The 15,663-nt window shown below is 42.7% G+C and overlaps 2 protein-coding genes and 1 long non-coding RNA gene across 5 annotated transcripts; 1 reads left to right on the top strand and 2 right to left on the bottom strand.

Moving 5' to 3' along the window:
* Positions 1-1,432: 1,432 nt before the first annotated feature.
* usb1 (U6 snRNA biogenesis 1) lies at positions 1,433-7,703 on the bottom strand. Of its 3 annotated transcripts, none has more exons than XM_031310452.2 (8): positions 7,686-7,703; positions 6,071-6,241; positions 5,663-5,802; positions 5,307-5,490; positions 4,735-4,788; positions 3,060-3,165; positions 2,140-2,220; positions 1,433-1,643 (listed from the first exon to the last, which is right to left on the bottom strand). In XM_031310452.2, exons 2-8 carry the CDS (start codon positions 6,238-6,240, stop codon positions 1,536-1,538), a joined length of 843 nt encoding a protein of 280 aa, XP_031166312.1. In that variant the 5' UTR covers position 6,241; positions 7,686-7,703; the 3' UTR covers positions 1,433-1,535. The 3 variants fall into 3 exon arrangements, with proteins under 3 accessions (XP_031166312.1, XP_031166298.1, XP_031166306.1); XM_031310438.2 differs by lacking the exon at positions 7,686-7,703 and adding an exon at positions 6,439-6,540; XM_031310446.2 differs by lacking the exons at positions 4,735-4,788; positions 7,686-7,703 and adding an exon at positions 6,439-6,542.
* A 154-nt stretch (positions 7,704-7,857) lies between these two features.
* Positions 7,858-11,759, top strand: znf319b (zinc finger protein 319b). Its single transcript, XM_031310235.2, has 3 exons — positions 7,858-8,237; positions 9,167-9,334; positions 9,423-11,759. Exons 2-3 carry the CDS (start codon positions 9,330-9,332, stop codon positions 11,287-11,289), a joined length of 1,872 nt encoding a protein of 623 aa, XP_031166095.1. The 5' UTR covers positions 7,858-8,237; positions 9,167-9,329; the 3' UTR covers positions 11,290-11,759.
* Positions 11,760-12,667: 908 nt separating this feature from the next.
* Positions 12,668-13,196, bottom strand: LOC116057892. Its single transcript, XR_004106896.2, has 2 exons — positions 12,763-13,196; positions 12,668-12,709 (listed from the first exon to the last, which is right to left on the bottom strand). It is a non-coding gene; the product is annotated as an uncharacterized LOC116057892 (long non-coding RNA).
* Between the last annotated feature and the right edge of the window lie 2,467 nt (positions 13,197-15,663).

The following is a 15,663-nucleotide window of genomic DNA, read 5'->3' on the forward strand; positions in this document are numbered from 1 at the left end:
TTTCTAAGAGTTTAAACATTACATTGTCTAACCACATTTCAGTTCTGCTCCTGATGTATTGCTTTCTAATTGTATCAAACAGCCAAATGGTAGTGATGGGCTATTTGTTGTTCTAAATTAAACGACCTGCTATTTAAAGCTCTTTCTCTTCACTTTCCATGTCCTTTACAGTACATGTTGGATGGGTCTGTACATATTTTGTGCCCAGGTTGGGTTTGAACCAGGTGCCTAGACAGACTGGATTTACACAGGCACAAATGAGGGGACTTTTATTGTTTTATGGTATAAATCTTTTTCCCTGTTTTATTTTTATTTATTTTTTTTCCTGCATGCAGAGTTTAAAACCTGACTCCTAATCCTTGTGTGACATGCAGTGAGAATCTCTGACATAAATGATTTTGCTGTGCCATCAGGCTCTCTCTGTGCTGGACCAATGTGATATATTCTTGAGTGTCATATCTCCTGTGAACTATCATAAATGTTGGTCATAAATGTGTGTTGCCTTATATGGAGTAAAATATTACATTAAGCCGTTGGCCCTAACAATTCTCTCCTGTGTTCATGTCAGTGAGGTCAAATGGCAAGATATGACTGTGTTGGAACCACTCGGTGAGGTTTCAATACTGATTTAAGTCCACAACTTCCATTCAGTGAGGCTTTTGCATGTCAACCTATTCAAATGTACTACTTCGCACACATGCCTAGTATTTCTCTAAAAGCTACTTTCGGTGACACTTCAACCTTTCTGAACCCTGATCACATCTCGTAGCATTAGTTTTGCATAAAAAAAATGGTACCAGTGTTAGTTAAAACCAGTAGCAACTTTATTTTTTATACAGTATTAAAATACAATACTCAACTGCCATTGAGCCTTGTATCATCTTTGTTGTAGTCTCGCTTTGCCAGACCTTCTTCCACGGTGCTCCGGAGGAGGGTCTGGCTAGTCCACACAGCATTCCGGGATGGGAGAAAAACGTGCTCTGGTTTATTGGTATTTCTTTAAACCAAAAACGTGCTCTGGTTTATTGGTATTTCTTTAAACCAATCACAATCGTCTTGGGCGGTGCTAAGCTCCGGACACAGCCACGGTGCCGCTGCAAAATAGCCTCAGGAAGGAACTTGTTGTGGCAGAACGTGTATGTTCAAAAGTTGTTTTAGTCGTGCAACAGAAAACTCAAGATTGGACAGACAGTCTAGCTAGCTGTCTGGATTTACTCTGCAGAGATCTGAGGAGCAGTTAACCATAATCTTCATAAATCATCTGGAGTTTAAAATTCCGACACAAGGAAAGCGGAAGGAAGCAGACATTGGACGAAAAGACATGCATCCTGCGGGACCGGAGCAATCCCGGAAGTGGAACGTCGTAGATATAGACTATCTTTGTTGTGAAGTGCCACATATCTGTCAGCAGTTATTAATGGAATACAATATATCATCTTTGCAGCACTAAATTTGTTACGTTTCCAGCTCATTTATGTGGCTCAGAGGATCACAGCTGTAAAGGGCGAGTGGTCAGGGTGTACATATGTCCAATTTTAGGGCTCCAGAGGGAAGCGGAAGGTCTTGTTTCCCGTCCTGCAGCGCAGCTCCACGCAGTCCAACCTCAGCAGAAATGGTCCTTCTTCATGGTCATCAATCAGTCTCTAACAGTCAACAGAAAAATTACAGATATGAGCAGTTATCAGCCGGTAAATTCTGTGCAAGTAGTTCAGTCAAATCACCTGTATCTGAGTCCTCTATACCCAGCGTTATCTCGCCTGCTTTCAGAATGGTCAGTAGTGTTCAGAACAATACACATGCAAAAAGTACATTACCACCACAACATTACATTTGGTTATTAAAGGTCTCATACTTTACCACGCTTATTTCCAGGTTCGTACTTGTATTTCACTTTATAAATGACCTCACTCATACATTTGGAATTTTTGTGCTGCATTTTTGAATCGGCCAACAGGTATACGCATTCTGATTTGGCTGCGATAAACTGCTACTACATGGGTCAAACGCACTGGGGCACTTTTGGATTTAGAAATGACTGTCGGTTTACGAAGAACAGTGAAATTATTTTAAAGTAAAAATAAACGCACATTGATGTCAGTGTTGGAAGTTCGGATGGACAGACACAAGATGTCCCAGTACCTGCATCTCCTGAATGCACTCCTTCATCTGTCCTGTCAAGTCTCCAACACACCAGGCCAGACTCACGTGGAAAGACGGATCCTAGAAAACACACCAGTGGGAACATTATGGCGGTAAGACACGGATGTGTGTGCTACTTCAGATTCTTTTGGACAATTTATCAGGGTTTCTGCAGGTTTCACCCAGTCAAATTTAAGACTTTTTAAGACCATTATGAATGAAAATGTAAGACCTATATTGTGACATTAAAAAATAAAATCAGACGTCAGAGTGTGGAAACAATGTCTGAAACAATTCCCCGATTTCCTCATTGGCATAATAGGACTGGTGTCTAGATTGGCTGCAAAATAAGTTGCATATTGGTCAAATTTATAGTTGTAATACAGCAAATTATAATTGGACTAGCGACAGAAAGAACTACAACACCACAGAATTAAAAAAGAACATTGTAAAGCGCTGCGGGAACTTTTCAATGAGCATAAGAGCTAGGGGAATTAAGACCTACAACACAATACTTCAGCGAATTTAAGACTTTTTAAGGCCTAAAATTTTGATTACGAAATTGTAGACTTTTTAAGACCCTGCGGAAACCCTGATTTATTTATATTTTTAAGACAAAACATTGCTTTAAAATCATTCATTGACTAATAATTATTTCTACACTAAATCATATGGAATAATATGAAAACACAACTGCCCTATAAGCTTAAACCAACATTCAAATGTAATAGATGCTACAACATAGAAGAACATCCCATTATCTAATTTAGACCCTGTGGATTCACTGTATTTACACAGGGACAAACGCAACAGAAAAAGACCAATTCAAACTTAAGAGTTACACAGAAAATGGTCCAGCTATAGAGCTCAAAGGGCAAAGTCTTTTTGTGTGTGTGTTACAATGTGTTTCGATCACTAACCTTATAGAAAGTGTCCAGGTGAAACTCTGTCATTGTTCTGTCCAGTACTTGGCTCAGGTCCAACAACTGAGCATGCCCAGTACACACTTCCATCCCCAGAAACGTCCTGCAGGGGACAACAGACAGAGACACATGCAGGCAGTTGAACCATGAAGAACTGATGCTCAGGGAATTTAACAGACACACTGAGAATGAAAATGTATCTTTGACGGATCTTTTTGGCAACATTAACAACTGAATAGTGCCACACAGATTTTTTTGTTTATACAGTAGCACCTTAGCCGGTGACCAAGTTATATATATATTAGGGATAGACCGATTCTTGGCCCTGGCCGATTATCTGCCTTTTTTTTGGCAGTTTGCAGATTATCTGTATCGGCATTTTATTTGCCTGATAACCGATAAAGTTAATTTATTAGTCCCTCTGCTCCGGTTTCACTCCCCACTGAGTTTGACTTAATGTCCTGCCCACAAAACTATCTGACTACCTTTTACTGGGTATTATGTTGAACGTTTCTAATTTATTAAATAATTGCTTAAAGCATTTAAACAAAGTTTTGTGTTGGAGTTTGTAACATTCCGACATCTCAATTTTGACTTAAAGATTTTCATTTTCAATGTAAATGCATATTGGTTCCGATAATCGGGTTATCATTAAACCTACATTGTGTAATTTTCTGAGTTGATTCTTAGCAAAAACCCTTTTGTTCTTTCACAAATATGTGCTCATTCATGTGTAATTACTTCCACCAACTAATCAAAGTATTCTCGTAAGCGTAGAATCTGCCATTTAGAATAATTCAGAATACATACAGGCGAGTCACTCGAATGACGGCCGCCAGGTAGCGCCTCCATCTTTAAAATACCATAGCCAAAGAGGGACATACCTCCGCCTTTCGCACTTCTAGACTCAGTGGCACCGTGACGAATGCCAGCCGGGAGGGAAAGAGAGAATTAAAACGACAACGCGACAGGCAAAGCAACAAGACCAAAGTTAATATCCATCCACCTTCGTCCGCTTATCCAGTATCGGGTCGCGGGGGGAGCAGCTCCAGCAGGGGACCCCAAACTTCCCTTTCCCGAGCCACATTAACCAGCTCCGACTGGGGGATCCCGAGGCGTTCCCAGGCCAGGTTGGAGATATAATCCCTCCACCTAGTCCTGGGTCTTCCCCGAGGCCTCCTCCCAGCTGGACGTGCCTGGAACACCTCCCTAGGGAGGCGCCCAGGGGGCATCCTTACCAGATGCCCGAACCACCTCAACTGGCTCCTTTCGACGCGAAGGAGCAGCGGCTCTACTCCGAGCTCCTCACAGATGACTGTGCTTCTCAACCTACCTCTAAGGGAGACGCCAGCCACCCTCCTGAGGAAACCCATTTCGGCCGCTTGTACCCTGGATCAACAGCTGCTAGAACAGCTGCGTGTAAACGATGGAGATACTAAGAGCTAATTTCGGGTTTGGCCACCGTAGCAGTTGAAACGCGCTCGGAATGGGAAGAGCTAGAAAGTAATATTCAGTTGTCATATACAATTTCACTACTAGATGGGAGAAATTCTTACAAGATGTAGCTTTAACTTCTAATTATCGGTATCGGCCTTGAAAAACCAGTATCGGTCGATCCCTAATATATATTAACTATGACAAAGAGAGAGAATTAAAGGTGACGTGACTGTACCTCGTCCTCTCAGCGTTACAATAGACCCTCAGTCTCCCTGCTGAGCACACAAACCTGGCAACAAGAAACACAGCTAGAATGCCATTTCCACCATAGTCAGCTTCTGATGTAACTTTCACATCTTTATCTAATCTACTTTCACTATTCCACCTACTGAAGTGCAAGTGATCCTTCTAGGCTGCTGCTGCAAATGAAGATTTACTCACCTTCCTCTGAGAAAGTTAAATTATATTTATAGTAATACAATGATTATATATATATATATATATATATATATATATATATATATATATATATATATTTAAACTCTCTTCATTGTTCAATTTCTCTTTGTTTCATTTTCTTTTGTCTTACTATCTTTGCATGTTGTGATACAGTTTTTTTTTCACCAGCTAAACCCTTTTCTAATATCTTTTGCATTAAGCATTTCATTTTTTTTGTCTCTAAGAGCAATGCAATTACCCGTCCTACAAATGACTCCCTGTACATACTGCATCTGCTTTGCAAACTCAAGGGCTAACACTGTTAAGCAAAAACAAGTTTTCCTCCGGTGTATGGGTATGTGAGCAAACCTCTTGCAGTGCACCAGGCCTGCCTTGAGGCTCTGGGTGAAAGTTTGGATCCAGTGGTGTCTGAGCACCACTGTCTTAGACAAGCTGAGGTGGAACTCCTCCTGCGGGGTCAAAACCACACCGTGGTCCCCGGCTAGTGAGAGCAGCTCCTCCAACAACTCCCTGAACTCCTCCTCAGGATGGTCTGATGTGCAGAGGAGAGAGAGAGGGGACAAACACACACACACGCACACACACACACACACACACACACACACACACACACACAGATAGACAGACAGACAGACAGACATCCAAATGAGATTAAACCAATGATAATTGACAAATCAATCGTCAGTAGTGTGTGTTGGTCTTACATGGCAAATAAACATAGGTAGCCCAGTTGCCTCTCTCATGTTTAAAAGAGCGCAAACGCCCACCATGAAGAGAGCTGTCTTCAGTCTGTGAGCCCACTTCATCTGGAAACATGGCCAACAGGCAACCAGGAAGAGGCAGCCTAATAGAAACACAGCCCAATAAGACCTTACAGTACCTTTAAAAAATAAACAGTTTCAATAGGTTTATCATCCAGGGGTTGGCTATGGCAAGAAGTTGGAAAATTACATGTAACGTTAAAGGTTACGGGACGATTGATCATACAAGTTTAATAACCACTCCTGGACGTACGTTTACAATTTGTTTTCTGTCTCATCTTCTTTCTCCATACAGTCTATGGTTAATCATGTTATCCAACTCAGCCTACAGAAAGCCAGCACAACACACACCTCGTTTTAGGAACCTGTTCCTCAATTTTGTGTTTCTTTCTCGCTGGACTACCATTGTTAGCGTCATCTTCCTCTTGACACTTTCGAGAAAAACTTTTGTTTCGATCAGTCGCTGCTACCGCCGACGACTCGCTTTCCTCCTCCGAGCTGCTGCTGTAGCCAACCAACATCCTGTGGTTTGTCAGGACATATTACACATGAATTATGCATGTACATTTGCTAACAGACTGAGAGGCATTAACATAGGTATTTCATGTTAAACTATAGGAAAAAGAAACATGTTTGCTCGGCTTTAAAACGTATTTTCCAGCGGCTTCGAACTACAAAACTCCGGTTTATCGTAGTCCTGCGCTTCCGAGGTAAACAACCTGTTGTAATGCTCATTTAGGTCCCAGTGAAACACAGCACCACCTCGAATCAGTTCCACTTTCATACTTCTCAGAGGTTTGCCACAATATGTGTATAACAGTGCATATATGAGGAATATGTGTATTGGTGTTTTTGTGTACTACTCGGCCTTAAAGAAACCCTTAAGTCAAAAATACATATAGGCCTATCTGACATCGTGACGTTTAAAAAGAGGTGACACATTCGGTTCAACTGAAACTGAAGTTGGCTTCCGATTCGTTGCTTCCGATTCGGCAGTTAAGGGAAAATTTAAGGAAAAATTAAAGCTGAAGTAGGCCTAAGCTTCCCATTTCAGCGTCTGATTCAGCGTTAATTAGGTCTTAAACACACTTTCAGATTTGTGAAAGCTTTATTGTCTTCATGAGAACGCAATAAATGGATATTTGATTGTTTTTTCACATGTAGACCACGTCGAACCAGGTCCAGATTAAAACTACACTATAGTATATACACTATATATACATATATACACTATACCTAGACTTGACTAATCTGGTCTAAATTATCCCAGAGAGGCTAAAGATTCTTCAAAAACACAGTTTCAGATTAGTGATAGCTTCATTCTATTTGTGAAAATGCAATAAAGGGAGATTTCATGGATTTCTTCACTTAGACCACATTGAACCAGGTCCAGATTAAAAACTAGGCTACTATAGGCTACCTAGACTTGTCAAATCTGAACTACATTATCCCAGAGAAGCTAAACATTCCTAAAACACCGTTTCAAATTTGTGAAAGCTTCGTTCTATTAATGAAAATGCAACATATGGAGATTTCATGGATTTCTTCAAACGTAGACTCCTTTGGACCAGGTCAAGATCGAAAACCACTATACCTAGACTATCCCAGAGAGGATAATTTAGTCTAGGTATAGTGGTTTTTAATCTAGACCTGGTTGAATGTGGTCTATGTGTTTCAGACATAATTAATACCTTACCTAAATGTCTAACACGCTTTCACAACAGTAAAAGGTGCAACAACGGAGAATAAATCGCTTAGCAATGTACTGTGAATGTATAATCAGCTTTAAATTTCCCTTAAATTTCCCCTTAACTGCCGAATAGGAAACTACGAATCGGAAGCCAACTTCAGCGTCTTACTACTGGAAGATTACATTATTTTCATGATAGTTTTGACTTATAAACAGTAACTAACACCTTTTACTCGTTAGAACAACCGGAATAGATGAAAAAAACGTGTTACATACAAGGAGTGTTACATCGAAGCCATAATACACCAGGTTCCGTGTGTGTGTGTGTGTGTGTGTGTGTGTGTGTGTGTGTGTGTGTGTGTGTGTGTGTGTGTGTGTGTGTGTGTGTGTGTGTGTGTGTGTGTGTGTGTGTGTGTGTGTGTGTGTGTGTGTGTGTGTGTGTGTGTTTTGTGAGCATGCCAATTAGCTCTTGGTTTATTCATGTTCCCGTGCGCGGGCAGGGGCTCAGAAGCTAGGCGATAGCTAGCTAGCAATTTATAACAAAATGTATATGTTTTCGTTTGCCGAGAGAATGCCCTAGGAGCACAGCAGCCAAAGAAATGTTTGCGTGAAACGATACCGCTTATTTGGGCGATTTGGGAAATTGCGAGATAATCTTTTGCCCATTTTAATGACCCACAGATCTCTTTTTTTTTCGGCCCCTGGAGCCACAGCGCTCGAACAAGAGAGCATCCGAGCACCGTTTGCGGATGTGAAGAAGTGACCTGTTATTTGGGGGAGTAACGTCAGCTAACCTACAGTAGACTGTCATTTGTCTGGACGCTCCAGGTATGTAAATGAAGAATTTCTCATCACTGTTTAAATTCACCACTCACTAACAAAGGCGTTGTTACTACTAGGCTATTATTTCCTGTGGCTAGTCCGCTAACGTTAGCTAGCTAGCTAGCTAGCTCTTTCTTGCGCCTCCGTGGCTGCGTTAGCATGTGGCTATGCTAGCTAAGCTATCCTGATTACAGTGATCTTTGCCTGGAAACGAAAAACGTTATGATGCGCAGACGCTGTCTTCCACTTTTTTTTTAACCGCGAATCGTTGAGCATTTGGATTGCTGCATAGACACAGGTGGAACTACATTACCAGTATAATAAAGATTAAAATATACGGCTTAGCTTCAATGTGTTGTGTCCAAGTGTACGTTAATGATTGATCACCTTCGATGTGATTTTGCGTATACGGTGCACATCCTGAAGTTGTTGTTATTACATTTTATTGCATTTGGATGCTTTTGGCAATGCCAACATGCAGTACATATCATTGTAAGGAGGATGTTTTACACGATTATATTCCTTTTGACTGATAAATACGCTATGATCAACTCTTCTGTCAGAGTTGATCAACGAGCAGACAGGAATAATCTGCTGTAATATGTTGCTAGAGAGGTTGCCTGCATAGTCTGGCACCCATCTGTTATAAACCTAATACTGCAACACCTCTCACAGTAATACTAACTCACAAGTTGTTATCTCAGTTTCTGCTGAGTTTATACCGACCCATTATAACTGGCTGATAAAGCTGATAAAGCTCTATACTTTTAAAAGCATTTTGGTACACAAATGTTTGTTTTTTTTTCCGGCCAGGGTGTACTGTCTATTGGATCAGTGGATGTTGGAGATGCAACATAATGCTACACTGTTGTTATTGAGTAACCCCTTTCTGCACATTGGTATTTTAACGTACGTTGATTCTCTTTTCCATACAGATACCACTTGAAAGCCACAAATGAAGTGAAAGCAGGGGATTTTCTTACATCTCTCCCCACAGGTCTGATCTCCACACAGCTGTTCTCCTCTGCACTAGCTAAATCGTCCGTCACAGCCCCTTCACCAAGCACCCTTGCCAGTTTTTCAGTTCCACTTGCTGAAATGGAGTGAGTGTTTTTCTCCTGTTTTCCTAACGCACTCTAAAGCCTTCAGCCCGTTATTTAAATATGTTCCAATCTCCCTTTCTTACTGCAGTTGGGCCACACCAGCTGCCAAACTGAATCCCTACACCCGAGCCCGTATGACGGAGGCCTGGCAGCAGCATGCAGTTGCTCCACCTCCAGTCGTCCACACCATCCCACCAGGAGCTGAGAATGCATTGGGCTGTGCAGTGTATGGCATTGTCCTGCAGCCAGATGCTACGTCTTTACAGCAGCAGCCACAGACCCAGCATGGACAGCACAGCCAACACAGCCAACAACACAGCGGGAGTCAGCAGCATGGAGGCGGGCAGCACAGTCAGCAGCAGCACCCCGCCCAGGCGCAGCAGACCTCCCTACAGGTAGGGACCGAAGGAGGACACAAGTGTGGGGCCTGTGGACATGATATCTCCCACTTGGCCAACCCACATGAGCACCAATGCATGGTGAATCAGGACAGGTCATTCCAGTGCACTCAGTGCATGAAGATTTTCCACCAGGCGACAGACCTGCTAGAACACCAGTGTGTTCAGGTGGAGCAGAAGCCGTTTGTGTGTGGGGTGTGTAAGATGGGCTTCTCCCTACTCACCTCTTTAGCCCAGCACCACACATCCCATAACAGCACCAACCCACAGAAGTGTTCAATATGTGAAAAGACCTACCGACCCGGATCTTCTGGCAACGTCACACCCAACTCAAATAATCCCCAGCAGCCCAGCAGTGACGGGGCGTCAGCAAGCAGCAGTTCGTCCATTCTGCCCTTTCCCTCAGCCCGAGACCGGCCGTACAAATGCTCCGTTTGCCAGAAGGGCTTCAAACACCTGTCAGAGCTCACACGGCATGAGAGGGTGCACACAGGAGAAAAGCCCTTCAAATGTGACACATGTGACAAGGCCTTCAGCCAGTCGTCGCACCTACAGCACCACCAGCGAACACACAGCAGTGAACGCCCGTTCAAGTGTGCTGTTTGTGAAAAGAGTTTCAAGCACCGCTCCCACCTCGTGCGCCACATGTATGTGCACTCTGGGGAGCACTTGTTCAAATGCAACTTATGTGAGCTGCATTTCAAAGAGTCATCGGAGCTCCTTCACCACCCCTGCCACCCGCAGGGCTCCCGCCCGTTCCGCTGTGCCACGTGTGGTAAGGGTTTCAAGCGTCCGTCTGACCTTCGGCAACACGAGCGCACACACTCGGAGGAGCGCCCCTTCCACTGTGACGAGTGTCAGATGAGCTTCAAACAGCAGTACGCACTGGTGCGCCACCGACGCACACACAAAGACCCTACTGACCGGCCGTTCAAATGCAATCTGTGTGACAAGGGCTTCATGCAGCCCTCTCACCTCCTGTACCACCAGCACGTCCACGGCATGGACAACCTGTTCAAGTGCGCCTCATGCCAGAAGGAGTTTAGCCAGTCGGGAGAGCTGCTCAGGCACAAGTGTGGCGAGTCGTCCAACACCTCGCCCGACAAGCCGTACAAGTGTGACGTCTGCGGCAAGGGCTACAAGAAGGGCTCGACGTTACAGCGTCATCAAAATTCTCACTGCCAAGAGAAGCCCCTTAAGTGCTCGCTGTGTGACCGCCGCTTCCTGTCCTCTTCGGAATTTGTCCAGCACCGCTGCGACCCTTCGCGGGAAAAGCCGCTGAAGTGCCCTGACTGTGAGAAACGTTTCAAATACTCATCAGACCTGAACCGACACCGGCGCGTGCACACAGGGGAGAAGCCGTACAAATGCGGCCACTGCAACAAGGGCTTCAAACAGCGCGAGCACCTGACCAAACACGCGAGCACACACTCCAGAGAGGGCCAGTTCAAGTGTGTTTGGTGCGGCGAGCGTTTCAGTGACTTGGGCTCTTTGCAGGATCACACTGTGCAGCACACAGCCGATGGAGGGGGTTACCCAGTGCCCCAGTGCATATAAATCCTTGAAGACATTTTCCCTTGAACAGACAGTCCCCTAAACTCCTGTCCCCTCGTCCATCCCTTGTAGGCTATTAATTCAGCCTAACCATCTCCACATTTGCAGGACAGTCCAGGCTATTATTATTGCATTCATTACTACCAGTGATACATCAAGTTTTTGTTGCTTTACTAACCTGCCAAAGCCCTTTAGTACTGTAGCCCTGTCATTCCATAAGCTCCTGAGCGTTTCTCTCTCCCTGCACTTTCCTCTTTGTTCCACCTCTTTTTCTTCTTATACCTGACCTGTCCTCTACCCTTTTTCTCAGCCCCACAATTAGACAGTTGATAGCAGTGAAGAGGCCACAACCACTTAAACTGCCATACGTCATACTTAGGCTGCATTCACACCAGATCAGGCGTTGTGCAGTGGTTTGGAAGTGGCCCATTTGTTTCTCCATTGTGTTCCCATGGTGCTAGCATTTAGTCATGCTGCCACATTGACAGATTTAATAAAAAAAAAAAAACTACAAGTGAAACATGATGTTACACTTCATTGTGTTCTGTCTGATTGGCAGTTAAGTGATATGTCACCACAGCGTGACGTCGGGTTGCGTTTCTCCAAGTTGAATGTGTCTCTACTTTTCGGCATACCCTGCGGTCCCCACCGCCGCAGCCTAAATGCACCTCCCACATTCAAATGAAACGGAGGACTGGCGTTTTTGCTGCAACGCCTGATTTGGTGTGAATGCAGCCATAATCAGACTGTTGCAGACAGAAATGGGTGCCATGATGCAGGTTGATCCAGCAAATATATACCTCCTAAATTCCTCCCCTCAGAAAAGGAAACTTTTTTTAAAATGTCCCTTAATGGTGTTATATAAGACAGACATAGTTTTTTGTGTGTTTTTTTTTTTTTTTTTAAAGTAGTTTGGCATTAAGTATGTTTTAAGGTTTACTGAATGAATCAATAGAGTTGAGTGTCCACCTAAACTGACAGGGCCAGAGTGCCGGGATAGCTCAGTTGGTAGAGCACGTGCCCATATATAGAGGTTTACACTACAACAAACGCAGCGTGCTCGGGTTCGGGTTCGACTCCGACCTGCGGTCCTTTGCTGTATGTCGTTCCCCCTCTCTCTCCCCTTTCATGTCTTCAGCTGTCCTATCAAAATAAAGGCCGAAAATGCCCAAAAAAATAATCAAAAAAATCTGACGGGGCCAAAGACTTGAAAGTCTTGACTGCTAGAGTGTCCACTAGAGGGGGATCATTTCCTTGTTTTTTTCTTTCCCCCTCGCTTTCTCTGATGACCTCTTTTCCCCGCTCTTAAGTTACTCCCCTCCCTCATTCTTCCTCTCATCTTTGCTTCCTCCTCTTCCTGTGGCAGCCTGTCGCTGTTTAGTATCGGAAGACTGGGAAGTTTGACTAACCCCTCAGAACAACCCTGCATGTTCTCACATTCATTTATCTTTGGTCAGGTGAAGGATGACTTAAAACACTTTTGGTTTTCATCTCCCCACAGTAATACAGAAACAGTGTATTGGTCCCGGCCCGACTCCCTGTGTCCACATCACTTTTTTTTTTAATGAAATAGCCAGTAAACTCCCTCAACGTATGTGAAGGGAAACCATGTAGGGGGGAGTTTGGGGATGTATTGTCCTATAGTGGAATACCAAAACACCAGTATGAAGCAGCACCCGATCCCAAAGGTGTGTAGACTAACCAACCAGCTGAAGTTAACCATCAATATAAAGAAAAAAGCTGATGATTGATACCAATCTCACACTCCAATATAGACAACTATAGAAGTATATCTTTCTCACTAATATAATGGTCATATTCCTGCAGACATCAGTGCTGTTCAACTTCTTTGTACTGAAAATGTCCAAGTTCGAACATTACACTTCCTCTCTCAGCCTGTACATACTATGGATCTGTGAGTGTGCTTAGCCAGGTAAGTTGAAAATGTCAGAACTTGTCTTTCTTAAAAACGATATGTAAGAGCTGTTTTTGTATTCTTGCTACTTTTTACTATGTGACATGTTTGGACAAATGCTCTTTTGTTCTTTTTGTAGTCCATGTAGTGATTGTATCGGTATATTGCAGGGAATCTCAAAGAACACCCTGTGTGTGTGTGTGTGTGTGTGTGTGTGTGTGTGTGTGTGTGTGTGTGTTATTCTGTCAAACAGGGAAATTCAGACTGTAGAGAATTGTATTAGAAATATTTCAGCAGACCTGCTTTTTTTTTTAAATGTACTAATCTTACTGCTCTGTCTGAGCTGTTTTTTTTTGTTGTTTTTTTTTGCAGGATGAACCTGCACTTTGTGTTAAATATTTTCCATGTTTTAATACTCACTCAGTTTTTCTTGTTACATGTTGAGTTGAGCTGGTAGCTGTGTCTGTCAGAGTGGTTTCTACCAGAGTGAATGGCACCTTCCTCGTCTTTGAATGCTATGCGATTCTAGTTGTGCTTAAGAAGCCCAGAGAACAAGTTGGTTTACATGTCAGCTGTGATCGCCATGGTTCCTTTTCCTGTTCGTCTGCGGAGCGGTTCCCTCTCTCACTGTTGAGTCATGGTTTGAGTGCAGTATTGAAAGCGAAAGTAACATTTTTTTTTATTTTATTCTGGCTTGCAATTCCTTTCTTTTTGTTTTAGCCTTAAAACGAGGCCATGGTGCCTCTCTGGCACCATGGCTCTCTTCCTCCTCTTCTGCTTTCTGTCTCTGTCCATCATCATCATCATCATCATCATCATCATCATCATCATCATCATCATCATCATCATCATGTGAGCTCAGATGGTTGGTTTCATTAGCCATCGTATTTTTATTTTCTGAATCTGGCCTAAGACTGAGAACAACTTGGACTTAAATAAGTACTGTATGCTTTTTTTTTATGGTTTCACATGTGTTTGTATTTTTATTTTTTATTTTTATTCATCTTTAATTTGATATTAAAATCTATATTCCTCGATGGAGAGACCAGGGCCTTGGGTTGGTTTGGGATAAAGATGGCTGTTTTTTTTTAACATGTCTGCCAGAGTTGTACTCAGGCTTTTCCCAATGTAGATTTGTTTCTAATGCCAAATCCCAGAAGAAACCATCTCTGCACAAAGAATTCGGTAGGGTGGTGGTGTAAAAGTTGAATAATACAACACAAACACATCAGGAATCAATACACGCAGGTTCATATTTGCCAAGTGCTGGAGGACTTTGACTTGTTAATTGGTGCTGACACATCATCAGATATGCATAATAAAAAATAGTCACTCCAGGTGCAGGACAAGGAACTCACATACCATATAGTGCAGACAGTACACTTAATATGTATTAATAATAGTACAAGTGTACGCTCAAAGCCTAAGAATAGTTCCAGCCCAGTGGCACTGGTTTAGTCGCTTGTATTGGTGAGGGTGACTGTCTGGTAGTGCATTACTCCTGTGTGTGTTATAGAGTGCTGATCAGGTATAGGTACAACATTAACATGACAGTGAGGAGTATTGCAAAGTGAAAACAAGAACTGCACTTGTTACATCTCGATCAATTCTGGGTTTAAAAACTCCATATCCAACACACAGTCAGGGAAAGGAGAGGAAAATCTCCGGTCTAAGCACAAATGAAATAAATCCACGTTCTGCATTTTAACTGGTGGTTGGTTCAATGAAAAAAGCCCCCCTCCCCTCCTTTCTTTCCTTTTCAGTTCCAATAAATGAACCCGTCAGACCCTGGTGTCTCTAGCTCTCTGCATGCTTGCTGTGATAGTTCCTGTGTTCTGTCCCTGGGAACTGGTGCTCCCCCCCCCCCCTTCCTCGCGGCACTGTTCCCTCCTATAGCTTTTTCAAATTGTATTGTAGTTTATGTGAATGATGTTGAAAAAGAAAAAAAAAAAAAGACAAAAACCTTTGTGGCGACGTACAGTATGTGTACATTCATGCTAAGATTATCTGTATGTATGTAGCATTCAATTACACACAGCACTAACAAATAAAACTTTTTCATCTATAAACTTACACGAGTCATGAGATTATTTAAGCAGGAAATACACTTCTGATTCAACAGAGTTCTTGTTGACATTTGTTAGCTTTTTTTGTTTAGTTCTAAATGATGTATTAAAGGTTCTGAAAAAAATACCACACTGTCTCTGAAACAATGTTACAAAATGCACTGTAATTATCAGAAGTAAAAGTATTCATTATGAAGGAGACCAGCCCCTGTTATGTTAATATCAGAGTCCTTTCATGATTAATTTAATTCTCTTTCTATGACACTGGTTTATATCATTGAGATATTATTACTGATGCATTAACATGTTAAGCAGCATTTTAATGTGGTCTAACCAAGGAGGCTCCAACATTAATCAAATATATTATTATCTTTAGGTGATTATTCATACTTTTCA

The sequence above is a fragment of the Sander lucioperca genome, chromosome 7 (genome assembly GCF_008315115.2).
Source record: "Sander lucioperca isolate FBNREF2018 chromosome 7, SLUC_FBN_1.2, whole genome shotgun sequence".
Lineage (NCBI taxonomy): Eukaryota > Metazoa > Chordata > Actinopteri > Perciformes > Percidae > Sander > Sander lucioperca.